This window comes from Astatotilapia calliptera, chromosome 5 (genome assembly GCF_964374335.1).
Source record: "Astatotilapia calliptera chromosome 5, fAstCal68.1, whole genome shotgun sequence".
NCBI classification, from domain to species: Eukaryota; Metazoa; Chordata; class Actinopteri; order Cichliformes; family Cichlidae; genus Astatotilapia; species Astatotilapia calliptera.
Window position 1 is genome coordinate 21,763,059 of NC_137426.1, and position 25,515 is coordinate 21,788,573.

General features: G+C 43.3%; 2 protein-coding genes across 3 annotated transcripts; one reads left to right on the plus strand and one right to left on the minus strand.

Annotated features, from left to right (window-relative positions):
- Window positions 1-1,107: 1,107 nt before the first annotated feature.
- Window positions 1,108-8,225, minus strand: LOC113022544 (ADP-ribosylation factor 3). Of its 2 annotated transcripts, none has more exons than XM_026168035.2 (5): window positions 8,072-8,225; window positions 6,289-6,534; window positions 6,094-6,204; window positions 5,869-5,993; window positions 1,108-3,267 (listed from the first exon to the last, which is right to left on the minus strand). In XM_026168035.2, exons 2-5 carry the CDS (start codon window positions 6,434-6,436, stop codon window positions 3,106-3,108), a joined length of 546 nt encoding a protein of 181 aa, XP_026023820.1. In that variant the 5' UTR covers window positions 6,437-6,534; window positions 8,072-8,225; the 3' UTR covers window positions 1,108-3,105. The 2 variants fall into 2 exon arrangements, with proteins under 2 accessions (XP_026023820.1, XP_080157432.1); XM_080301306.1 differs by lacking the exon at window positions 8,072-8,225 and adding an exon at window positions 7,915-8,038.
- A 5,251-nt stretch (window positions 8,226-13,476) lies between these two features.
- Window positions 13,477-25,498, plus strand: fkbp11 (FKBP prolyl isomerase 11). The gene is made up of 6 exons (XM_026168037.2): window positions 13,477-14,003; window positions 14,093-14,155; window positions 22,824-22,911; window positions 23,034-23,067; window positions 23,190-23,260; window positions 25,246-25,498. The coding sequence occupies exons 1-6, from the start codon at window positions 13,875-13,877 to the stop codon at window positions 25,452-25,454; spliced, it is 594 nt and encodes a 197-aa protein (XP_026023822.2). The 5' UTR covers window positions 13,477-13,874; the 3' UTR covers window positions 25,455-25,498.
- The last annotated feature ends 17 nt before the right edge of the window (window positions 25,499-25,515 follow it).

Genomic DNA, 25,515 nt, shown 5'->3' on the forward strand with positions numbered 1-25,515 from the left:
GACCCTGATTACAGAAAACAGTTACGTTGACTTATGGCTGCTGAAGGTGGCTCTACAAACGGTGGACTTCCTTTTTCACATGACAGTATATTTCCCCTTTCACCGCAGATTTAGGAATTATTCCATATGTTTTGTGATGTATGAGTTATGCATATATATCTATTTCTGAGGAGTCCAGCTGCAGCACACTTCAGCGTTAATCTAAGTAGCTCTTGCTGGCTCAAGCATGTGTTTAAAGAGTAGCAATAGTCTGATTTAGAGGAAATGGACGCACTTATGACCATCTCTATTTCTTTTGGATAAGATTGAACCGATCTTGCCTGAGATGAACAATTAAAATCATGTCAGCTACTGCATGTTGTTCAGCAGGGGTGTCTCAGAGGACAAATAAACCTTTCAATTTTTAATGGATTTGATTAATGCTTTGGGACCTCTTTGACCGAACAGATATCATTGTGGAACAGTGTCCTCTCCTGGTTGGAGCCTGTCACAGCAAGACATTTGTCACGTAGACATAGAGGCAGGTGTAACAGTGAAGTGTAATGAAGTGGAGGAGTTGAAATACCTGTGGTCAACAATCCAAGATAATGGACAGTGCACAAGACAGGTGAGTGCAGAATGAGAAGAGAGTGCAGGCAGGGTGGAGTAGGGTGGAGACGACTGTCAGGGGTGATTTGTGACAGGAATAGCAGCAAGAGAGGAAGTAGTTTACAAGGTGGTAGTGAGACCTGCTGCCATGTACGGTTTACAGACGGTGATACTGAGAAAAGGACTGAAAGCTGAGTTGAAGATGATAAGATTTTTACTAGGAGTGACCATAATGGACAGGATTGGAACATCAGAGGGACAGGTCAGGTTGAGCAGCTTGGAAACAAAGTCAGAGACGGGGATTGTGAATGTACTGGACAAAGCATGTTGACTATGAAGCTGCCAGAGAAAAAAAAACAAAAACAGCTAAGATTCATGGATGTGCAGAAGAGTTGGTGTGACAAAGGAAAATGCCAGGGTGAAATGGTGCTGTGTAAGCAGCCAAAACAAGAAGAAGAAGCTGTACGTATGTGGCAATGAAGCCTATTAGTTCCCGCTCCCAGCTGATGAGACAGATCATTCAGAAAATGGGTTTATTCGTAATACAGCAGGATTTTGGTTTCTTACATCACATACAGATGTCTCCATGCATTCAGCATTGAAACATGGTCTTCAACATTTTTTTTTAAATCTACTTGTGTAACTATAACGGTACAGAATGAATCATCAGAATCTTTTATTTCTCTGCACTGATTGTTTCACAGACACAGTCTACATCAAAGTTCATTTAAACCCCAAAGAGAACTGAAGAAATCTACCACCAAATATGAATCAAGTATACGGGCAAAAATCAAAAGAACACATTATACGACGAAATCTTTGCCTTACCATAGTGAGCTGTGGTGCGAAACCTGCCGTTAGAGGGCAATAAGGAATAAATCATTCTTTACTGGTAAGTATGAAACCAAACTCTGTGAGAGGAAATCAATCGGAATATAAGGCCACAAAAACCAAAGGATCTAACTCATGGTTACAACAGATGCTGGATATGTGCTGATAAGTTGGTAGGGCGGATGCACAGCGTGTTGCACTGTGACTGGTATATGAGTGGCAGCAGTACCCATGTGTGGCACAAAGGAATCGTTTCATTGACAGGAGTCTGCGGATTCTGCTGGTATCAGTGGCGACTCCGCAATCCCGTCTGCTGTTCGGAAAGTTGGTGGTTTGTGAATTTCTGCAAACTACAACATCGACATACCAATCCGGTTACCCTGCTTCGTTTTGCATGACTTATGCAGATACATCACTGAAATGATGGCATGTCAGATAAACATCATTACAGCCACTTATAGATTCATCAACAATATTCACATTCAGTAATACGGAGTTATCAGTTACAGCATCGTCCCCCTCCCCATCCCCACCCCCCCGGTATGCAAATTAGACACAAAAAATTAAAAAATTAAAAAAAAAAAAATCCACACAAGCAAGAGCAACCTGACGCAGTTCGAGTACTCGTATAGACAAGCAGCACAGGCCATCTGTGCTGAGTTAATGTGCTATATGCTGTTTTCACATCTAAAAAGACCATAAAGCTGACTAGTCGCTTTTTTTGTTGGCTTTTTTTTGTTGTTGTTGTTCTGAGCAAATGTTGCCACCAACTGCACTAAAAGTGGTGATTTCGGATAGTTTTGCGCATCCTACTGTAAACGGCGCGAGAACACGATGAGGGGGGAAAACATACAAATAACATCTATGCGGTTCTCTGGATGGAGAAGTACCCAACAGTGGTGGCAGGATGCATGCAGGTGAGGCAACTGAGAAAGAGTGTTGTGCGTTTTAAAATATTTAAAAAGGGCGGCTTCGACGCTTCGGGTTGCCACACGGGGAGTAGAAACATGGCACAGATATCAAAAGACGTCAGAGAGCTGCTTGGGATAATACTGTCTAGGCTGCGGAGTTCAAGTACACGCTCGCAAGTCAAAAGGAAAAGCAAAGCAATCATATTAATCATTGTGACATGAATCTGCCAGATGTGACTGTTCTCAAACATGGCTCTGGAACTCTGTAGGAAAAGACATAAAAAACAACAAAAACAAGAAAAAAAAAACAGGACGTGGAACAGTTCCTTTCATGGACCACTGACAACGGGAAAACATACATCAACAAAGTCAGATTGGACTCATTGCTGGAGTCCCATGTGACTCGACACAGCACCTAGAGACTAACATACAGTACATTATATACCTAAAGACGATTGGTGGACGAGAGGTGGACGGAGGAAAAGCAAGTGCCTGCTGTGATTGCTTATTGTTAGTGTGCATATGTGTGTGTCTCTGTGTGTGTGTCTGTGAGTGACTGGTTAGATACGAACATGAGAATGTGTTTTTTTTATAACCACAGAAAACCAGAAGGACCAGACCAAAAATCTAAATCTGACACCCCGCCGCCCCCACCCAAGACCCAGAATCTTTTATCAATCAAAAACCTCGGTGCTCAACCCGCACCCTCATCCCTAAAAAGAAATAAAAAGTTGGTATGGGTGTGGTCGCTGGATGCTTTCTTCCAGTTTTCTTCTTACTTCTTGTTCTTGAGTTGATTGGCCAGCCAATCGAGGCCCTCGTAGAGGCCATCGCCGCTGGTGGCGCAGGTGGCCTGGATGTACCAGTTGCGATGACGCAGAGAGTGCAAGCCCAACTTGTCTGTGATCTCTGCGGCGTTCATGGCATTTGGTAAGTCCTGTCAAAGAGCAGACGGGTCAGTGAGGAGAGAAAATTGCGCTTTCCATCTCTGCGTGGATGAATTTTCTGCATGTTTTATTTTGACTGGAGTATTATTATTACTACTTTGCAATACTCCAGTGTTTTCACAGGAGCTTTAGAGAGTAGTATGAGGGGTACCGTATTTTCACGACCATAAGGCGCACTATGCTAAAAGGCGCAGTCTCAGTTATGTGTGCCCTTACTGTATTTAACACACACATAAGGCGCACTGGACCATAGGGCGCATACAAGTACCGTATGCGTATTTAAAAATAAAGCGGGAGCAAACCTGAATTCGGTACCTTACTCACATTTCTATTGCCGGTAATCGTCATCATCAACAACACACAAGCATACAAGTGTGCGTATTTAAAAATAAAGCAGGAGCAAAACTGAGTTTGGTACTCACATTTTTATTACCAATAATCGTCATCATCAACAACACACAAGCATACAAGTGTGCGTATTTAAAAATAAAGCAGGAGCAAAACAAAGTTTGGTACTCACATTTTTATCATCAATCAAACCCATCGAAGTCCTCATCCTCTGTGTCTGAATTGAACAGCTGCGCTAAATCTCCATCAAACATGCCAGGTTCACTGTCTTCACCGTCAGAGTCACTTTCCGTGCCGTGCGGCTCCTCGGAAACGATGCCGGCTTTTGCGAAAGCTCGAACAACAGTGCCAGCAGACATGTTAGCCCAAGCATCTACAATCCATTGGCAAATTGTGGCGTAACTCGCCCGGCGCTGCCTTCCACTCTTAGTGAAACTGTGGTCTCCACCGCTCATCCATCGCTCCCAGGCTGCTCGCAGCCTTACTTTGAACGGGCGGTTCACACCGATGCCCAGCGGTTGGAGTTCCTTTGTCAGGCCTCCCGGAATGACAGCAAGCTCACAGTTCATTTGCTTCACTAGTTTTTTCACATCGGCTGTGAGATGGGCACGCATAGAGGTCACAGATTAAGAGCGATGGTGATGCGTGGAAAAAACCACCTGGTCTCCTTACATACACCTCCCTCAGCCACTCTTTCATCATTTCCTCATCCATCCAGCCCTTTTCATTTGCCTTAATGATGATTTCTGCTGGAAACTTCTCTTTAGGCAAAGTCTTTCACTTAAAAATCACCATAGGCGGCAGTTTCTGTCCATTAGCATGGCAGCCAAGCACAACAGTAAAAGAAGACTTTTCATACCCCGTTGTGCGTATCGCTACCGTGCTGGTCCCCTTCTTCTCCACAGTGTGACTCACCGGGATGTCAAAAGTGAGTGGGACCTCGTCCATGTTTGTGATGTGGCTGGGCTGGATGTTTTTGTCGCCGATGTGTTTGCTGCAGTAGGAGCGGAAGATGGCCAGCTTTTCCTTATAATCCGCTGGAAGTTGCTGCGCTACCGTAGTCCTGGTCCGGATGGAAAAATGGCACCGTTTCATAAAACGAAAGCACCAAGACGGACCTCCTTGGAAATGTTCAATGTTCATCTCTTCAGCTAGTGAAACTGCTTTTAGCCGAATGGTGACCGTCGAAACGCTTCTCCCGCTCGCTCTTTGCTCGATGATCCACCGCTCGAGTCTTTCCTCCAACTCGAGCCACCTCGCCTTATGTCCGCGGAAACTCAGCTGCGTTTTCTTGACCTGCCGGAGCTTGTTTTCCAGCTTCCTCCATTTGCGAACCATCGATTCGTTAATCTTAAATTCTCTCGCCGCTGCTCGATTTCCATGTTCCTCCGCGTAGCTGATGGCCTTCAGTTTAAACTGTGCTTCGTAAGCGTGTCTCTTTGCCATTTTCAGGGTTGTTAAAACAACGATGTCCTGCATAATGCACATACCTGTTCTTTTATACAGGTATGTGCGATTGTCCCGGTATATACGATCAACGCCCACACTTCACCCTTTAACGTTCTCATGGTGTTCTCTACTACGTCCTCCTTACAACACATAGGGCGCACCGCGCTATAGGGCGCGCCGCACTTTTTGAAGAAAATCTAAGCCTTTTAAGTGCGCCTTATGGTCGTGAAAATACGGTAGTTATTCTCTAAGTCTTCTTCTTTCATAGGAGTATTAGAGAGTAACTTTTCTGTAGTAGAGTCTAAGAGTAGTCCTGTGAAAACACAGGAATATTAGAGCTCTTTAACAAAGCATAACAATAGTATTATAACATATAATAATAGTATTATTACAGAGTAACTAATCTCTAAACTGCTCTATAATATTCCTGCTTCATTAGAGAGTAGTCTTAAGACATTAGAGCTTAGAAAGTAACTGCTCCCTAATACTCCTGTGAAAACCTTTCTCGATGTGGAATATCACATGATGTTAATTATAAGTCTGCACCTAAATATCACTGACCTCACTAATGTGACTAGTAACATCTGTGATTACCCATTAGTTCATGTCACAATGACTGTTTTACTACCTTTTTACTACCCTGGTAATGATTACAACTCACACTATAATTTAATGCCACCTAATTTCCAGAACTGCTTTAAAATTACACAGATAAGGAAGCTGGTATTTGGGGGCTCACCCTCTGCTATGAGCCTGCTATGTGTATGAATATACGTAACACTAGAGTCTCTTGCCTGTTTATTAGCAAACACGAGGAGCACGGCATCCCTCAGCTCGTCCTCAGCCAGCATCCTCATCAGCTCCTCTCGCGCTTCGTTCACACGCTCTCTGTCATTACTGTCCACCACAAAGATTAGACCTGCAGCGGCAAGAGTAAGAAACAAAATAAACCATTTGCATTAGAAGAAGAGAAATGCAAGCATTTATGTTGCTGTGACCCTCTGATTAGCTCTGCTCACCCTGCGTGTTTTGAAAGTAGTGTCTCCAGAGAGGACGGATCTTGTCCTGCCCACCCACGTCCCACACAGTGAAGCTGATGTTCTTGTATTCCACTGTCTCCACGTTGAACCCTGAAATAAGAGGTCACACAGTGCGTGAAGCAAAACATCATATCCACTGTTGGCTGATGCGAGTAGAAAGCTGCTTTCACATACCGATTGTTGGGATTGTGGTGACTATTTCCCCCAGTTTGAGCTTATAGAGGATCGTTGTTTTTCCAGCAGCATCAAGCCCCACCATCAAGATCCTCATCTCTTTCTTCCCTATGAGGCTCTTCAGCAAATTCCCAAAAATGTTCCCCATGATTCAGACGATGTTCCTAAACGTCAGTTTAAGTGCTTGAGGCCTTTCTGCAAAGTGTCAGTTGTCCAGCGGGGATTGATTATTTTTTTTTAGGAGGGCTGAAAAGAAACAGACATTGAGAAGCAATCATGCTGGTCTTAATTATTAACATGCTGGAATGAGACAGAATGATTAACGAGCCAAACTGTCAAGTCTGTTAAATTACAATCCAGTAAATACTCTGGCTCACTCCTCCTCTCACCTCTCAAACACTAAAATGACAAAATCAAGCCAGAGAAATCTCACTTCTACATGCACGCAGCAAGACAGGTGCAAAGCTGTGTTACTCGCCCACAGTCATTATCACAGAGCGGGTGATGGAGATGCCATGACTCCAGGCTTCAGCACAATCTGTTCAGACCCTTTCTGATGCTTTTTTCTCCTTCAAATGTTAGCCTGTAATGGTGCCAAGCCCTTAAAGCACATGAAAAATGTCCTATATTACAGAGCGTGGCTTGAACACATCTATAACAAAGCCATCTGGTCATAACCAGGGACAAATGACTAAAATTCTCCCTTTAGATTACTTTTACACCGAGTCATATCAGACACAAATAATGATTTTTAAAAAAGTGCCCTAGGTGGGTGTAAAATCTATACGGCACGAAGGGGAAAGGAGGGATAACCTCAGGGAAAGCAGCAAGAGGAAGGATATTTCTTTCAGGGTGGACACAGCAAGTAGAAATAGTCAAATGACAACTCAAGGGACAAAAATAACTAAAAATACTCAACACAGGTGGGATTTCTTTTCTAAGGCTGCAAAATATGCTCTGCACACTCCACCACCTACGTATTCAAGTAAGGTCACACAAGCCAAAGACGAACAAATCAAATGAAACTATAAAAGGTACTCAAACACTGTTGATTGTATGTTTATTTTTAATGTGGACAAGAGCTGCCCAATGCCTAGTTTTTAATATGTTGTAAGTGCAGTAATTAAACAGTCCTATGCTGACAGCTATTCAGAAAGCGAGTAAACAGGCTCAGTAAGGTGAAATTTAAGACTAGAAAATAAAAGTAAACGAGGACTTCCCGCAGCCCTGTCCATGGTGCTGAACACGATCGGCACCCTGCTGCTGTTTCTGACACCAGCTCCTCTCCTCATCCAGCTACCGCAGGTTCAAACACGGCATATTTCATTAAATGGTGATCTTAGGTGGGCGAAGGGCCGCGATGTGCCGGTCTGATAGAATTCATTCAGCTGCCAGTGACTCAGGTTAGCCCGGAATGCTACGTTAGGTAACCCTTACACGGGGCTCCTGTAAAATCTCTCGTCGTTACCCAAGCTTAGTTGCACAAAGTCGCGCCTTCCCCCCCGAATTATCGCTTCTATAATAACTCTATTTATCAGTCTAGTTTGCTTCAATCGCGGAATCGATTAGACGTGACCGTAGCTAGCGTGTTGATCCGCCCCATTCATCCATCCGTCCGCTCATCACCTCAGCGGGCATCCGGCTGCTAGCGAGCCGTCACTCGTTGTTACCCGGAGCTTAATACATCCCCCAGACAGACATCTGCTCCACTACAGTTTCATCACCTGCCGGGAACTACATGGATTTTTGTCGTGCTGATGGTGGAGCCAGTATCCTCACTTACCTTAGCCGAGCAGTCCTCTACTATCAACGTCTCACGACACTTTCCGAGAGAAGCGACTCAGCAGCAAGCGGGATCTCGCGAGAGCAGGTGTCACTTCAACAGTACAGTACGACCAAAAGGTTGTAAAAACTCTTCTCTCTGTTTTTCTTTTCTTTTAAAAACAAAACCAGGTTGTCTGTAAGATTATTATAGTTAACTAAAACGTCACGTAAAAGAGCGAACCGTGAATTTTAGTTAGTATTTTGGTTAACTGAAATAAAAATAGAAACTAGACTGAAACACAAAAACCGGGAACTCTGTGAAAGGATGCTGAGCAAGCTACTCAACACTAATAAACATTTAAAAATGTATAGGGAAGCTGTCCTTTATTTTACTCATTAGCAAATGGGTTGTCTGAACCTTAATCATGAGGCTTTGAGATGCCTATGACTGAGATTCAACTCGATTCAGTAAATTCTTTAATGGGTTATCTATTCTAAACTAACTATCTGTTCAGCCTTTAATAATTAAAAAGGTTAAAACTAACACCAAAACTAATACAAACAGCTAAATGAGGAAGAGGTAAAGGAAGTAAAGAGGATTTTTTAAAAAAGGAAGTGAGGAGTGAAAACAGATAGATACAGACTTTATTAACGCCACACTGGGGAAATTCACTTCTTACAACAGTACAAGGGTCAGAAAGAAAAAGTGAATAAGATATATTTTAGAAACAATAAAAACCTTGGGTCTTGAGCATTATTCAGTGGGCTGTGGACAGCCAGGGTCTCCTGTGTGTCTCTCTGTCCACCTCTGGCTCTCGGTGGGGGGAGTTTTTGCAGTCTCTCACCCTCATTTTCAAGTATGTTTCATGACAAGCACTCATTGACACTCCCCTTCTCTCTATCTCACACACACACACACACACACACACTGTAACAGCATGCTGCTTAAGGAGCTGCTTGGAGCCTCCAGTCTTTTGCAGGGGGTGAAATAAAATAAGAATACTTATTACACATAGCATTCTACCTTACCTCATGCTTGGTTGAGTTGGTTAAATGAGGTCACTCATTTAAATGAGCCAGTTTATGGGAAAACAACTGTATAGATATGCAGTGCTTTTAAATCAATGGGCAATCTTTTGGATCTTTGAAATCTTAAGTCATGTAAATAGTCTGAAACATGAATGAGACATATAAATTTACACTGCACACCATGGAAAAACAACCAGCTGCTCCATGTATGAAAAAGTCCAAAAGTTGGGGTCCTTATTAGGATTAAATGCAAAATTCTGACATGTCAGAGCAGGAAAACTGCACTAACACCAACAGCAGTCACAGTCAGTTTAGGTTTAACATTTTTAGGGTCTCAGTGTTGTTCCTCACTGAGGTAAAATATACAGAAAAGACGCTTCGTCAGTGTTATTAATTACACCTGTGCTCTTCATTTTATCACCAGTGCCTCGAGGGCCTATCAGCTGCACAGTTTCTCAGACACCCACATCACAGTGTGCTGTAACACATGGGAATTTCTAAACATTTCCCAGATGCCACAAAACCCACCATTGCCCCAGTTCAGGGAATACTCTTTTAAAGTGGTTTAGTTTGTGGAGATCCTATTAAGCATAAATGCATTCAATTACATAAACTATGGATGTATAATCTTTAATGAAATAACAAACCTGTTTTTAACTCAATTAAAACAATCTTGATTGGGGTTAAGTAGATGTTCTCTTCTTACAATTTTAGTTTATCTTGATTTTGCAAAGTACAATATGAAAACAAATCAGTTCCTGAACAGTAGAGTTAGAACGTTTTATTGTAGCATAAGAGGACAATCTAGCACCTAGAGACAACAGGGAGTGGGGGAGGAGTGCAAGACTGGAGGAGATCAGTAAAATATGCAGGGCAGAGACTATGAAGAGCTTTAAATGTTATCATGAGTATTTCATAGTTCATTTGTTGTGGTACAGGCAGCCAGTGTGGTTGATTAAGCAGACATGTGGCATTTTCTGCTGACTTTTGGAGTTCAATGATCAGTAGAATTCAATAAAAAGTTTGCATGAATAAGTTTATAGTATATTTATGGGCCTCCACCGTTGTGTTGTTGAGACCAGACTGAGTTCATGATGTTGGGACTGTCTTTTGCAGAACTCATGGTTCTTTTTCATGAAGACAACTTTTTACAACAGGCTGTATGCTGAAAGTCATTGACATACTGTAGAAAGAATTTGTGACCAATCAGACTGCTCCCTGATGGTACTACATAACACATAGAAGTATTCTTGATTATGACAACACTGAAATTGTGAATAATATGTTGCATTACACTAATGCACAAGCAAAAAATTAAACATGTAATGTAGCACATGCAATTGTTTTAATGGAGCTAGAGCATTTTTAGGACAGGTTCAAACAACAGTCACAATAACAAGTGCTGAGAAAACAACTTCTTAAACCAGCTCAGCAGGTTCACCCAGAGACAACTAAAAGCTACAGATTTACTTCAATTATTTTGAATGAGTCAATCACCATCAGCTTCAGCATGGGTGCAACTGTAAATGAAAGAAATCCAAGTGCCACTGTGCCCGACACAATGTTACATAAAACTTCTGTTATGTGCAAAATTACTTGGTTTTCAGGAAATGGTTGAAATTGTTTTTCAGAACTTAGTAACACTTGTGCAATACTTCCCTGCACAGATGGGGAACAAAGTAAAGCATTTGTTGCGTAACAGTAACATGGCAAATGATCATTCTGGACTGCATAAACGAGAGGAAGTAGTTTAGCATAAATCAACCTGATTTATCATGTAGATACGAACTGTACCACGACGCATAATGGCAAATCAGAATATTATCACCATCATTGTAGTTCAGTCAAATAATTAGATTTTGGTCTCTGGATATGACTAAGCCACATGGTGCTTCATCCCGGCATGCGGTGTTGGAAGAATCACATAGCAAGCAAGACTATATGTTTGTTTTAGTTAACACCAGAGCTAAATACTATAATTAACTCCTCTGCACGAAAAACTATCCTTTGTCTAACACATGAGCATGTGGCACAAATACTGCAATCTGGGACAGTGTTCTTGCAGAGAACCTGAGTTAAATGTGTATAGACTGAAGGCCATTTCTTTAAAATTTGCTTTGAGAACTGGCAGCATTTAAGGAAGACATAAAAATACAAATGAAATGAAACACAACAGATTTGCGATACAAATAATCAATTTGGCATGCATGACTGTGACTATATGGGGTGGCACAGAGAGACTGACATAATTAAAATGTTGGATGTTTTGACCAGTTGTACCTGAATTTATACCATTTCACATTTTCTTTACGTTAAAGATGTCATTATGTTTCACAGCCCAGTACAGCATTTCTGGATATTTGTCTATTCATTCATTTGTATTTTACTGCACGTGATTTTCTGTCCCCTTTAAAGTTACAGTGTGTAAAATCTCACCAGTGGATGTCAGTAGACTGCAGTCAAATAATTTTGGTTTTCTTGCCCCTCCCACTTCAAGTGCATGATGGTAGCTACACTAGGTGCTGTACTACAAATAATTCTAGTGACTGTATATTGCCAGCCTGTTTACCTCAGCTGTCAATACGCTGGGTGAAAAGCGTCCATGTCTAATTACGCTGGAGGAGGCTGTAAAACTTTATGAAAGAAGTTTAACATGATTGATGAGTCAGTAAAGCTCATTTCTGTCTGATGACAGTGATACAGAGGTGAATTCTTAAGGATATTATTTTAACACTTTTTTTTTAATCAGAAAGTGTTGCTGTTAGCTTCTGTTAGCTTCTGTTAGCTGCTGTTAGCTGCTGTTAGATAGCGTTAGTGAAACTTACTTTGAAGTGGAGATAACATTGTTGGACTCTGAAACACCAAATAAACTCTCATACAATGTGAGAATGTAATGAAACTGTTTATCGGAAGGAAAGTGTGATTCTTAGGACACTTGAGTCTAACATTAGTTGGCATAATTTTATCTTATATGCAACTATTGCTGTTGTTTGGTCGGCTCGCTGTCAGCTGTCCTTAGAGGGTGGGGTCACATGTCTGCTGCTGACAAGCATGTTCGTACATATTTTCAGGAAATGAGGCTTGAGGAGGAGAGGTGGTGGAGATGAGGGAGGGGAGACACAATAAAAAAGAGATTATGAAAAAACACATGTACAAATGTTAAATGGTTATATGTAGCTTGAAAGATCAATTTATGATCTTTAAATTACAAAGGTGACTCTGTTCATCTGGATGAGGCTGCTGGCAGGGTTTTCGCTAATGTGTCAGGAGTATTGAAACAGTGGAGACGCATTTTTTCTAAACACAGCATCTCTGTGGTTTTCAAACCCCAAAACAAGCTGTGCCAAAAACTGGTCCACCCCAAGGATCGGGTCCCCCAGGACAAACAGAGTAATATAGCGTAAGCTGTTAAGTGCCACGAGGGTTGCCGTGATTTATACATGGGGGAAACCAAACAACCTCTGGCTAAGCGGATGGCACAACACACAAGAGCTAACTCGTCAGGCCAAAACTCCGCAGTCTATTTACACCTACAGGCCAGTAGACACTCAATGATGAGGATGTACACATCCTGGACAGGGAGGAATGCTGGTTTGAGTGGGGAGTCAAGGAGGCCACGTGAAAAGGGAAAGACCATTTCTGAATCGAGGGGGCCTGAGGGTACATATTTCACCATCTTACAGTGTTGTGATTGCAGACATTCCCCAACTTTTTGAACGGTACTCATAGCCATTTGTCAGTGATCACTGATCAATGCAATGGTCATGACAATATGGATATTATTGATCAAGAAACTGACTTCACAGCCCATTGTTCGTTAGTGTTGCTAGTTTCATTCAATATGTAAATGTATTGTTTATAAGGTTGGGGAAATGTGCAGTCAGCTGATACTGAAGGAGTCACTTGGATGAATGACCTAACACTTCTTCTCCCACTAAAAACGCTACGTCCAGATGAACAGAATGAACTAGTACATGGCCGGTCTTTAGCCACATATATAAAACATTAAGCAGAACATGGATGTCCATCTTGTATTCAAGATGGCAAAGCAACATGGCGGCTTTCACAACCTAGTTCCCGCTCCCATGTGTAATTTCAATTTGCTGGAAGACGTAATTACACACATCAGTGTGTGTTTATGACTACAACATTGATTGCTTTTCTATTAAATAACCTAAAAATTACTTACTGTACCTTTAAGAGCGGGGCATCTTAGAAAAAAAGAAAACTGATGATCAGTTGACCATTGGTTGAGAAATCAAATATAATGCTGTTCTTCAGAAAAACAACAAAACAAAGACTTTCTAGAATATTTCTAATACGATACATTATTTTACATCACTTCCGGACTAAAGCTGGGTACTACCCATCACCTTTACGTTTCCTGCAGTCTAAACCGGAGGGCATAGGGAGACGTGGCGTCTGTAGCGGAGGGGTGTTTGCTCCTCAGCACGCCGACTTTCTCCAGCATGGAGCAGCCACACAGTGAAGGAGGAGAGCCTGCAGAAGCTGCGCAGCACCGCCCCCCAGCGCCTCTGCAGAGTTTCCGCTTGACACCCACGGCAGCCTGATGGGATGCATGCGGAATGTTTGAGGCGGGCTCTTTTGGAGGACCCAGGTGTTGGGACGGCGTCCAGCAGCTATTAGGGCTTATCGCTACAGTGTTACAACACATCAGCATTACCTGGCGCTGAGCCACTTTGGACGCAGAGGTCGACGGGCACGGCTCTCTCACTCTCTTTCGCTCTGCTGATGAGTGGAGAAGACTCCTACACGGAAGTTGTTGTTGTCGGATGGCATCTCTTTCCCAGAAGTTCGCAATGAGGACGGGCGTCTTTCTGCTCCTTCTCGCAGTCTTCACCTGTGGACTCGCGCAGGTAGACCACGATGACGCCCCCGAGGAGCTGCAGGTGGAGACCTTGGTGAGTATTACAATGCAATAGCAGCAGCTCTAACACAACTGCAGCCACAAAGATGCATGAGTATTAACAGCTAACTCTTCTGACCAAAGGTGAAACCCGAAACTTGCTCCATGCTTTCCAGAATGGGAGACACGCTGCAGATCCACTACACGGTGAGTCCACGGCTGCTGATGTGTATCGCTTCACTGAGATTTGCGAGGAGAGAAGCTGAGTGCGTGCGCGGTTCTTGTCTATGTGGCACCGTGTGCGTGAACCATGTGGACCTGCGCTGTGTTTGTGCATTTTCGTACACACGTGAATAAAACAAAGGCTTTGCCGCGACTGAACGGCTCTGATCGTCAGCCAGTGCTTCACTGTGTGCTTTAAATGTGGTTTTATGTGGAGATCCACTCTGATTTTACTGTGTAACGATGGGGCGGTGCAACACGTCAGCAGTAGCAGTACCAAGACCACAGCTCGTAGTTTTGCCACTCAACCTGAATATAGAAACTTACTGATTAATTATATAGATTTCAAGTGGCTAAAAACTATGTAAAATTGGCTTTTTAAAGTACATAATTTTGCCATTACAACCCAGAAGTCCAAATTTAACTGCTGCAATTCTTTTTTTCACCTGGAGTAATAATTAATATAAAAATTAGTTAGTTTGCTGATGCCTCACAGGGAATTCTGGGTTCACATCCAGTGTGTGTGGCATTTGCATTTTCTCTCTGTGTACTCAAACTTCCCACAGTCCACAGGCAAACGTGTTAATTAGTGCTACCAGTGCTGATGCATAATATCCGCAGTGGGACACATGGCTGCAACAAACCTTACATGGTCTTGACTTTGTGTCAGTTTATCAAAATCCCATTACTTCTATCTCTGAGATCACTGTCCTCTGCTCCTCCAACACGGGTCCATCTTACGGCAGCAGTTGGTCAAGTGGTGACTTTAAACTGGCCCCTCGGTGTGAATGTGAATGGTCATCTGTCTCTCTGTATTAGCTCTGTGATAGACTGCCAACCTATCCAAGGTGCGTTCAGCCCTCCCTGCCATCTTGAATTAGATAAGTGGAAGAAATGGATGAACAGATAATAAAAAATACAAATACAAAAAAAAATCTTGTGCTTCAAAGGTGGCAACAACTCACAACAAACGTCGAAAAAGACAAAAAACTAGAAAACTGTAAGCATCACTGTTATACCCATAAAAATAAAACTGTATACAACAAGAAATTAGACCGTTTGAATAGAGAATAAAACATTTGCTACGCTGTTACACCCTGGTTACTCAGTTTAGGCAAATGAAAAACATGTTTATTTATTATGAATCTTTAAACTTACATTTTGTTTTTGCACCTCTCTAGTTCACCTGGTGTTAAAAAGACATTCATTAAGGGTTCAATTAGACTCTGAGTGCTTTTTAATTGTTAATTAACGCTTCATGATTTAGCTCTTTGTGGACTCAAGTGACACAGATGGCACAGGATTGCTTAAATGAAAGTGTGTTCAAAGAATCTGCTGCAGGGAAATATTTTGCTCATATCTGACTCATATTTGGTCATTCGTTTACCAACATCCATCCATCCATCCATCCATTCGCTTCCGCTTATCCTTTTCAGGGTCGCGGGGGGCGCTGGAGCCTATCCCAGCTGTCATAGGGCGAAAGGCGGGGTACACCCTGGACAGGTCGCCAGTCTGTCGCAGGGTCGTTTACCAACATTTATATTATAAAAACTGATATATGGTGAATTTTTTTTTTGCAGAAAGTTGCATAAAAGCTTTATATATTTATTAGATAACCAACTGGAGCTACAGTAGCTTTGCTTAGCTGAAAACAGAAATAAGAGCTAGTTTGTTTTGTCACAAGTAACAAAATTTGTTTCTAACATCTGTAAGTGATGTGTTGTGGATGTGTAGAAAGCTGGAAGGCAGATTTTGTTCCGTTAGCTCCCTCCTGGTTCCCGTCTTAGTGCCAAGGTAATCCAACCACAGACATGCCTGGCAATCAGTCTTTTCATCTAACTCTTAGCAAGACAGTGAATTACAAAACTGTCAGGACCTTCCTTTAAGGTGTAAGCACTGTGGCTTATTTTCCCAGACATGGATTAAGACGAGTCCTAGACGAAGAACTTTTTGCAATAGAGAAGTTAATTACTAATCTTTTCAGGGTTGGCATAGACTGAATCCACATCTGAGAAACTCACCAAGTGAGTCTGTCTTCTTATTGCATCAATAACTCTCTCTCACACACACACACACACACACACACACACACACACACACATATATATATATATATATATATATATATATATATATATATATATATATATAAAACACACCCAGCACGCCCTTGCAGGCGATTTATCCTTCAAGCTCGGGTCCTCTACCAGAGGCCTGGGAGCTTGAGGGTCCTGCGCAGTATCTTAGCTGTTCCCAGGACTGCGCTCTTCTGGACAGAGATCTCCGATGTTATTCCCGGGATCTGCTGGAGCCACTCGCCTAGCTTGGGAGTCACCGCACCTAGTGCTCCGATTACCACGGGGACCACCATTACCTTCACCCTCCACATCCTCTCGAGCTCTTCTCTGAGCCCTTGGTATTTCTCCAGCTTCTCGTGTTCCTTCTTCCTGATATTGCTGTCATTCGGAACCGCTACATCGATCACTACGGCCGTCTTCTTCTGTTTGTCTACCACCACTATGTCCGGTTGGTTAGCCACCACCATTTTGTCCGTCTGTATCTGGAAGTCCCACAGGATCTTAGCTCGGTCATTCTCCACCACCCTTGGGGGCATCTCCCATTTTGACCTCGGGACTTCCAGGTTATACTCGGCACAGATGTTCCTGTACACTATGCCGGCCACTTGGTTATGGCGTTCCATGTATGCCTTGCCTGCTAGCATCTTGCACCCTGCTGTTATGTGCTGGATTGTCTCTGGGGCATCTTTACACAGCCTGCACCTGGGGTCTTGCCTGGTGTGATAGACCCCAGCCTCTATGGATCTTGTGCTCAGAGCTTGTTCTTGTGCTGCCATGATTAGTGCCTCTGTGCTGTCTTTCAGTCCAGCTTTGTCCAGCCACTGGTAGGATTTCTGGATATCAGCCACCTCCTCTATCTGCCGGTGGTACATACCGTGCAGAGGCCTGTCCTTCCATGCTGGTTCCTCGTCTCCCTCCTCTTTCTTGGGTTTCTGCTGCCTGAGGTATTCACTGAGCACTCGGTCAGTTGGGGCCATCTTCCCAATGTATTCTTGGATGTTCCTTGTCTCATCCTAGACTGTGGTGCTGACACTCACCAGTCCCCGGCCCCCTTCCTTCCGCTTAGCGTACAGCCTCAGGGTGCTGGACTTGGGGTGAAACCCTCCATGCATGGTAAGGAGCTTTCTTGTCTTTATGTCAGTGGCTTCTATCTCCTCCTTTGGCCAGCCTATTACCCCAGCAGGGTACCTGATCACGGGCAGGGCGTACGTGTTGATGGCCCGGATCTTGTTCTTACCATTCAGCTGACTCCTCAGGACTTGCCTGACCCTCTGCAGGTACTTGGTGGTTGCAGCTTTTCTAGCGGCCTCTTCATGGTTCCCATTCGCCTGCGGGATCCCCAGGTACTTGTAACTGTCCTCTATGTCTGCAATGTTGCTGATAGGTTTGTAGCTTGAACCCATCCGCTGGAACGTTGAAGACAATATAATTACACTGCAAAGCAAGACACAAGTAGGCAAGCTTCTTCATGTTTCTCGTGCACGGGAGAGAACCGGACAGGCACCGTTCCTTCGCTTGACCCCAGTTGCTCTCGTCCGTTCTCCCGTACCACTGTTCTTTTATTGAGGTTACATGAATATGCATAAGTTCATTAACATATGACGTCTACATACACACAAAGAGTACCTTGCCTGTGTGTGTGTGTGTGTGTGTGTGTGTGTGTGTGTGTGTGTGTGTGTGTGTGTGTGTGTGTGTGTGTGTGTGTGTGTGGACTGCTGATCAAAGGGTCAAACATCCTTGGTCAGGAAGAGGGTAGCCTCCCCCTCACCCTAGATGGTTCATCCTAGATAACACGGTGAGGAAGTCCTGCAGTTCATCTAAACAAAGAGCACTTAGACTAGAACAGACGCAACTACGTTAATCCTACCATAAAACAATAAGACACGGTATGACCTCTCATGCTCCCAAAGTGCTGTCTAATACACACAAAGTTTGCAGACTATCAAGGATCAAAACCTCTACCAATCTACAACTAATTACAAAACTCTAAGCATATATAAGTAAATATTTCTAAGCATAAATGACAATCAACAATACAAATCTAACAGTTGCCTTCTGGTAGTTCAATCCCCTCAGTTCTGACTACCTTCCCTCTCTTTGATACCATCCGACTACACTTCTCCAGTCCGAACGACATTCCAATGTCATTGCTGTATAGCCTGGTAGTGTGGATCAGTGAATCGATGTCTCGTTCACTCTTGGCATACAGCTTGATGTCATCCATGTACAGGAGGTGGCTGACAACTGCTTCGTTCCGTAGTCGGTATCCGTAGCCAGTCTTGTTAATGATCTCACTGAGGGGGTTCAGGCCTATGCAGAACAGCAGTGGGGACAGAGCATCTCCTTTGTAGATCCCGCACTTGATGGTGACTTGTGCTATGGGCTTGGAGTTGGCCTCTAGTGTTTTACGCCACATCCCCATAGAGTTCCCGATGAAGGCTCTTAGGGTCCCATTGATCTTGTACAATTCTAAGCATTCCAGTATCCAGCTGTGGGGCATTGAGTCATAGGCCTTCTTGTAATCAATCCAGGCAGTGCACAGGTTGGTCAGTCTGGTCTTGCAGTCTCGGCTGACTGTTCTGTCTACCAGTAGCTGGTGTTTTGCGCCTCTGGTATTTTTGCCAATTCCTTTCTGTGTCCCGCTCATGTATTGACCCATGTGCCTGTTCGTCTTAGCCGATATGATGCCTGACAGGAGCTTCCATGTGGTACTGAGGCAGGTTATTGGTCGGTAGTTGGAGGGGACCGGTCCCTTCTTGGGGTCCTTGGGGATTAGGACCGTCCGGCCTTCAGTTAGCCATTCCGGGTGTCTCTCGTTAACTAGCAGCTGGTTCATTTGTGCTGCCAGACGCTCGTGGAGTGCAGTCAGCTTCTTCAGCCAGTAGGCGTGAACCATGTCGGGTCCTGGTGCTGTCCAACTCTTCATACTGGAGACCCTTTCTTGGATATCTGCCACTGTGATGGTTACTGGACCCTGTTCAGGGAGGTCGCTGTGGTCTGCCCTCAGATCCTCTAGCCACTGAGCAGTGCCGTTATGGGTTGCATCCTTCTCCCATATGCTCTTCCAGTATTGCTCCGTCTCCAGCCTTGGTGGTGCTGTTCTCTTATTGTTCCCTTGCCACTGAGAGTACACCTTTGCTGGTTCTGTGGAGAACAGCTGGTTTATTCTCCTGCCTTCTATCTCTCTGGTGTACCTCCTCAAGCGGCTGGCCAAGGCTGTGAGTCTTTGCTTGGCAGTTTCCAAGGCCTCAGGTATGGACAGCTTGCTGTATTTCTTAGGCACCTTATTTGTCGCACCTTGCTGCAACTCCGTTAGTTGGCTAACCTCCCTCTGTGCTACTTTGATCTTGCCCTCTAGCCTCCTTCTCCATGGAGGGTACTGCCCCTTGTGGCTGTTCAACTTGTAGCCAAGCATCTCACTGATCACTGCTGCCGTATTGTAGATCAGCTTGTAACAAGCTGATCTACTATATATTAGGGGTGCAACGATATTCGTATCGATATTGAACCGTTCGATACAGTGCTTTCGGTTCGGTACGCATATGTATCGAACAATACAAAATTTGTAATTTATTTTATCAACTTTCCTTCTGACGATGCTGTCTGTGTTGAGCGCTCAGTGAATCTGTGTTCGACTACTCCGCCTAGGCTGCACTGTCGAGCGCAGATCCACTGAGCGCTCAACACAGACAGCATCGTCAGAAGGAAGAGCGCAGGGCAAGCTAGCGAGACAGAAGTTAAGCTCTCCTTGAAACATGGACCTCCCCCACCCTCATTCAGATCTGGTGTTTGGAATTATTTTGGTTTTCATGTGACGTATGACCCTGAAGGTAAGCGAGTCATGGACTAAAGCAGGCCTGCCCAATCCCAGTCCTCGAGAGCTACTATCCTGCAGCTTTTAGATGCATCCCTACTCCAACACAGCTGAATCAAATGGTTTGATCTCTTCAGCATACCATCATGTTTGGCAAAGGCCTGATAACAAGCCATTCATTTGATTCAGGTGTGTGGGAACAAGGATGCATCTAAAAGCTGCAGGACGGTAGCTCTCGAGGACCGGGATTGGGCACCCCTGGACTAAAGTAAAACAGTATGTTGGATGTGCCATGCAATGCTCAATTACATGGGTGGGAACTAGTGTGTTAGCGCAGTTAGCTCGTTAACGTGTTGGCTGTCTAGCCCCATGCACGGGGCGATCGGCAGTAGCTCGTTAACGGAGATTTGCCGTGTTGTGGCGTTAAGGTCATTTCAACGAGATTAACCTGAAAGTACTAGTGGGAACACAACGAATATGACTGCACATTTACGCCGACATCATCCTAGTGCAAAGACAAGTGGAAGCAGACAAAAGCAAGCAAGCATGCTACTAACTTTAGCCGAGTCATTTAGACAGCTGTTTAATATGCTGCTGAGAATATAGCCCAGAAGAAGCGGATAGTATAGCTTTTATTTTGGAAAGAGACATTTCTCTGTAATAAACTCTCTTTTCCAAAGATGAGTGATTCCTCAATCAGATACAGGGCTCGCAATATCGCTAGCCCGACGTCCCGGGGCTAGCGATTTTTTTCAGTCGGGCTACCAAAATCTATCTCTTCCCTGCCCGTCGGGCTATTGTAGGAAGGAAAAATATATGTCAATGCTTTTGCATTCTTTCAGAAATGTAGCTGGGTAATTATGTCATTGGCATCGGTGAGCCACTGTCAATATGTGACATATTGAAGTCGCGTTTGAATTTGCGCTTGTTTTTTTGCTTTCACTTTGCAATCGTGCGAACTGTGTATAGAGAGCGACAGCACTGATCTGTGAGTGATGATAATTTGTGCACCAATTCCTCTGACATCGTCTTATTAATCGTTAGCTTACTATGCAAACATGACAAGTGAAATCTCCCGCAGCTTAAACATGTGAGTGGTTGATCGCGCAGAGAATCGCTGAGCTTATGTGAGTGTGTGTGTAAAAGCAGCAGGATTTATATTTTAGTTCTGCTGAGCCAAATAAGACAGGTCGGGGTGAAGAAGTGACAGCCAAAGAAAAGCTTACCACAAAACGGAGAAGTTATGACAAATCAGACTATAAGGCAAAAAGAAAGTGCAGCTTTATGGTTTCATGGACAAAAGAATTTCTGTGGCTGCAATATGACGAGCTAAATAACCAGGGCTGCACATAAGTGGTCCGCAGGTGCGCATTCGCTGTCAAAATAAAAAACACGCACAAGGGTTAGGGTTAAATTTAAAAACTGTACTTTTGAGTTAAAATATATATTTATAATTTTAATAAATGACAAATTAAAAAGGCATGAACATTTTTTTTGTATCGAAAAAATATCGAACCATGACACCAAAGTATCGAACCGAACCGAACCGTGAATTTTGTGTATCGTTGCACCCCTAATATATATATATATAACACCCAGCACGCCCCTGCGGGCGGTTTATCCTTCAAGCTCGGGTCCTCTACCAGAGGCGTGGGAGCTTGAGGGTCCTGCGCAGTATCTTAGCTGTTCCCAGGACTGTGCTCTTCTGGATAGAGATCTCCGATGTTATTCCCGGGATCTGCTGGAGCCACTCGCCTAGCTTGGGAGTCACCGCACCTAGTGCTCCGATTACCACGGGGACCACCATTACCTTCACCCTCCACATCCTCTCGAGCTCTTCTCTGAGCCCTTGGTATTTCTCCAGCTTCTCGTGTTCCTTCTTCCTGATATTGCTGTCATTCGGAACCGCTACATCGATCACTACGGCCGTCTTCTTCTGTTTGTCTACCACCACTATGTCCGGTTGGTTAGCCACCACCATTTTGTCCGTCTGTATCTGGAAGTCCCACAGGATCTTAGCTCGGTCATTCTCCACCACCCTTGGGGGCATCTCCCATTTTGACCTCGGGACTTCCAGGTTATACTCGGCACAGATGTTCCTGTACACTATGCCGGCCACTTGGTTATGGCGTTCCATGTATGCCTTGCCTGCTAGCATCTTGCACCCTGCTGTTATGTGCTGGATTGTCTCTGGGGCATCTTTACACAGCCTGCACCTGGGGTCTTGCCTGGAGTGATAGACCCCAGCCTCTATGGATCTTGTGCTCAGAGCTTGTTCTTGTGCTGCCATGATTAGTGCCTCTGTGCTGTCTTTCAGTCCAGCTTTGTCCAGCCACTGGTAGGATTTCTGGATATCAGCCACCTCCTCTATCTGCCGGTGGTACATACCGTGCAGAGGCCTGTCCTTCCATGATGGTTCCTCGTCTCCCTCCTCTTTCTTGGGTTTCTGCTGCCTGAGGTATTCACTGAGCACTCGGTCAGTTGGGGCCATCTTCCCAATGTATTCTTGGATGTTCGTTCGTATATATATATATATATATATATATATATATATATATATATATATATATATATATATATATATTGAATGACTTCTTGTATTTATCTTTAAAGCAATAAATGTGTTTTGTGGTTAAAAAGACAGTGTTTCACGCTTCTTTAAGCTCAAACCTGCCTCTGTAAAATATGCACCCACTGAAATCTCTCAGCATTTTTTAAAAATTCTCGGCACCACCTCACTCTTCCTGTTGAATGTTTTCAGGGTAAACTGATGGATGGAAAGGTGATTGACACATCTCTATCCCGGGATCCTCTTGTTGTCGAGCTGGGGAAGAGGACAGTCATCGCTGGTAAGTTATCGAATGACAATCCTTAAGAGCAGCTCTGTCAGACTGATTAGCTTATATTACATAATTAGTGGTGGGCGTGCTTTTTATACTGATCGAATGTCTCTGTACAAATTTCATATCAGGTCTGGAGCAAAGCTTGATTGGCATCTGTGAAGGGTAAGTGAATAGCAAACCAGTTAATTCACGATGCATGCCGTCACAAATCAGAAATACCAAAGTGGATAGTTTTGAAGTGAATCTGAGGAATGCTTCCTGTATGTTTCTGTTCTCTCATTCAGGCAGAAAATCAAAGCCACTATTCCCTCTCACCTCGCATATGGAAAGAAAGGTTACCCTCCAACAATTCCAGGTACTAGACTAGAAATATCCTACAGCACATGGCAGCGTGACAAATATAAAATCAATATCATATTTCCATATGTATATATAATATAAAGGCAAATTTGGAAAACCCTATGGGTGTCAAATCCAGCGAAGTCTGTTCCAGGACTACAGCTTTAGGTGATCTGTTAAAAAAAATGCTGAGTGGATGACAGATGAACGACAAAAACAGCAAAAGCAACTGTTTCCATGACGGAGATTCAAGAGTCTTTATTATAATTATGCAAGCATAACAAAATTAAGACAATACTCCCTCACGTGATGCAAAAACTTCTGACAGAAATATAAATACAAAATACAGTATTTAAACATTAAATATATACCGACCCGTATTTAAAAGTTTATACATAGTTATGACGACAAGATGACAGGTCATACAAAGTTTGGTTAAAGAATTCATGATTTACAGGAATCACATTTCTGCAGCGACGTGCCCACACTCTCTGGCACCATCATCAAAACACCATAAAAAGAGATCATTTGTCCAGTAAAATATATGTAGATAAACACTTGACAAATTAAAGGAAAAAAAGTATAGGAGGCATCTTAGTAAGCTGCTGTTCCACCACACATCTGAATACCAGGTTTCTAAGATGTACTTTTATTACCCATCAGCCATAATAGGCTGATGGGGTATAGTCGTCACACTGTTGGGCAGCTAAATTTGTGAATGCCATAACTCATGAAGTCAAAGGAGCTTGCAAAGAAAAGCATCTGGACTTCTTTAAGTTACTTGAAGACGTTTCACCTCTCATCCGAGAAGCTTCTTCAGTTCTAAGGTCACTCATGAACTGACCATCAGTGGTCTGTTTCAGTGAGGTTTAGTAACTGAAGGCCTTCATCATCAGTAGAAGTGTTTTACCATAAGATAAAGGCGATCACTCGTGGCTTTTCTTTCAGCTTACTATCACCTCAAGAATATATCAAGGATAAAAGATCTGATGTCTCAACAGGACCTGGAAAAACTAGTCCATGCATTCATCTTTAGTAGGCTTGATTACTGTAACAGCATCTTTACAGGTCTACCTAAAAAATCAGTCAGACAACTACAGCTCATTCAGAACTCTGCTGCTCGAGTCCTCACTAAGACCAAAAAAGTGGACCACATCAGTCCAGCTCTGAGGTCTTTACACTGGCTGCCTGTCCGTCAGAGGATAGACTTTAAAGTTCTGATGCTGGTCTATAAAGCTCTGAATGGTTTAGGACCAAAATACATCAGTGACCTCCTGACCCAGTATGAACCTTCCAGATCCCTCAGGTCATCTGGATCCGGTTTTTTATCAGTTCCCAGAGTCAGAAGCAGACACGGAGAAGCTGCATTCAGCTTTTATGCTCCATATATCTGGAACAAACTCCCAGAAAGCCTCAGATCAGCTGAAACAGTCAGTTTATTTAAATCCAGGTTGAAGACTCACCTGTTCTCAGCTGCATTTGAATAAAACACCAAATCCACACGTTTAAGCTTAAATTTCAAAACTTACATTTTAACTACTGATTTTATCTACTGTTCTGATTTTACTGACTGTTTTTAAAAAAAAATCTATTTTAAATCATGCTTTTTATTTGTTTTTGTTTTTTAATGTCTCTGTAAAGCACTTTGAATCACCTTGTTGTTGAATTGTGCTATACAAATAAACTTGCCTTGCCTGAGAGAGTCTGATCATGCCCTCAGGATGAGCTGCACCCCCCTGTCTAAGCCTTTCTGCTACATGGGGGAAACGATATCTTCTGATGTGTCCTGATTTGATTCTTCCGAGTTAATTTCTGAAAATATATGCAGAGAGGCACTGCGTTGCGTGGAAGCATTTCATTACATTGTTTTTGTTTCTCCAGTTAACTTTTATATGTTTTTCGCCTTTATTTTCTGACTCATGTAACATATAATCATAAACAATAGATATAACCTTTAAGAGCTTTTTGCAGAATAGTGACTGTGATATGGATCTGTCCTAGGTAATGCTGCTCTGGAGTTCGAGGTGGAGGTGATTTCACTCTCGCAGCAGACGCAGTGGCAGAGGATGGTCAACGATGTGTTCCCCCTGGTGTGTTTGGCCCTGGTGCCCACTCTGCTGGGCTTGGTGGGACTTTACCTCTACAAAAAGGCCAGTGCCCAGAAGGCTAGCAAAAAGAAGGCCAAGGATAAGAAGATCAAGAAGAAATAAGGACAAATCACTGAACTATTTAAATAAATGTTTTTTTAATTGAACTTGTTCTTTATGTTTG

Bases quoted from the DNA above. Each gene is read 5' to 3' on its own strand.
- LOC113022544 (XM_026168035.2), bottom strand. From the start codon at position 6,436: ATGGGGAACATTTTTGGGAATTTGCTGAAGAGCCTCATAGGGAAGAAA. The intron at 6,205-6,288 runs GTATGTGAAAGC...CTCTTATTTCAG, and splicing joins CACCACAATCCCAACAATCG to GGTTCAACGTGGAGACAGTG. The intron at 3,268-5,868 runs GCAAGAGACTCT...GCTCTTTGACAG, and splicing joins TCGTGTTTGCTAATAAACAG to GACTTACCAAATGCCATGAA.
- fkbp11 (XM_026168037.2), top strand. From the start codon at position 13,875: ATGGCATCTCTTTCCCAGAAGTTCGCAATGAGGACGGGCGTCTTTCTG. The intron at 14,004-14,092 runs GTGAGTATTACA...TTCTGACCAAAG, and splicing joins AGCTGCAGGTGGAGACCTTG to GTGAAACCCGAAACTTGCTC. The intron at 14,156-22,823 runs GTGAGTCCACGG...GAATGTTTTCAG, and splicing joins CGCTGCAGATCCACTACACG to GGTAAACTGATGGATGGAAA.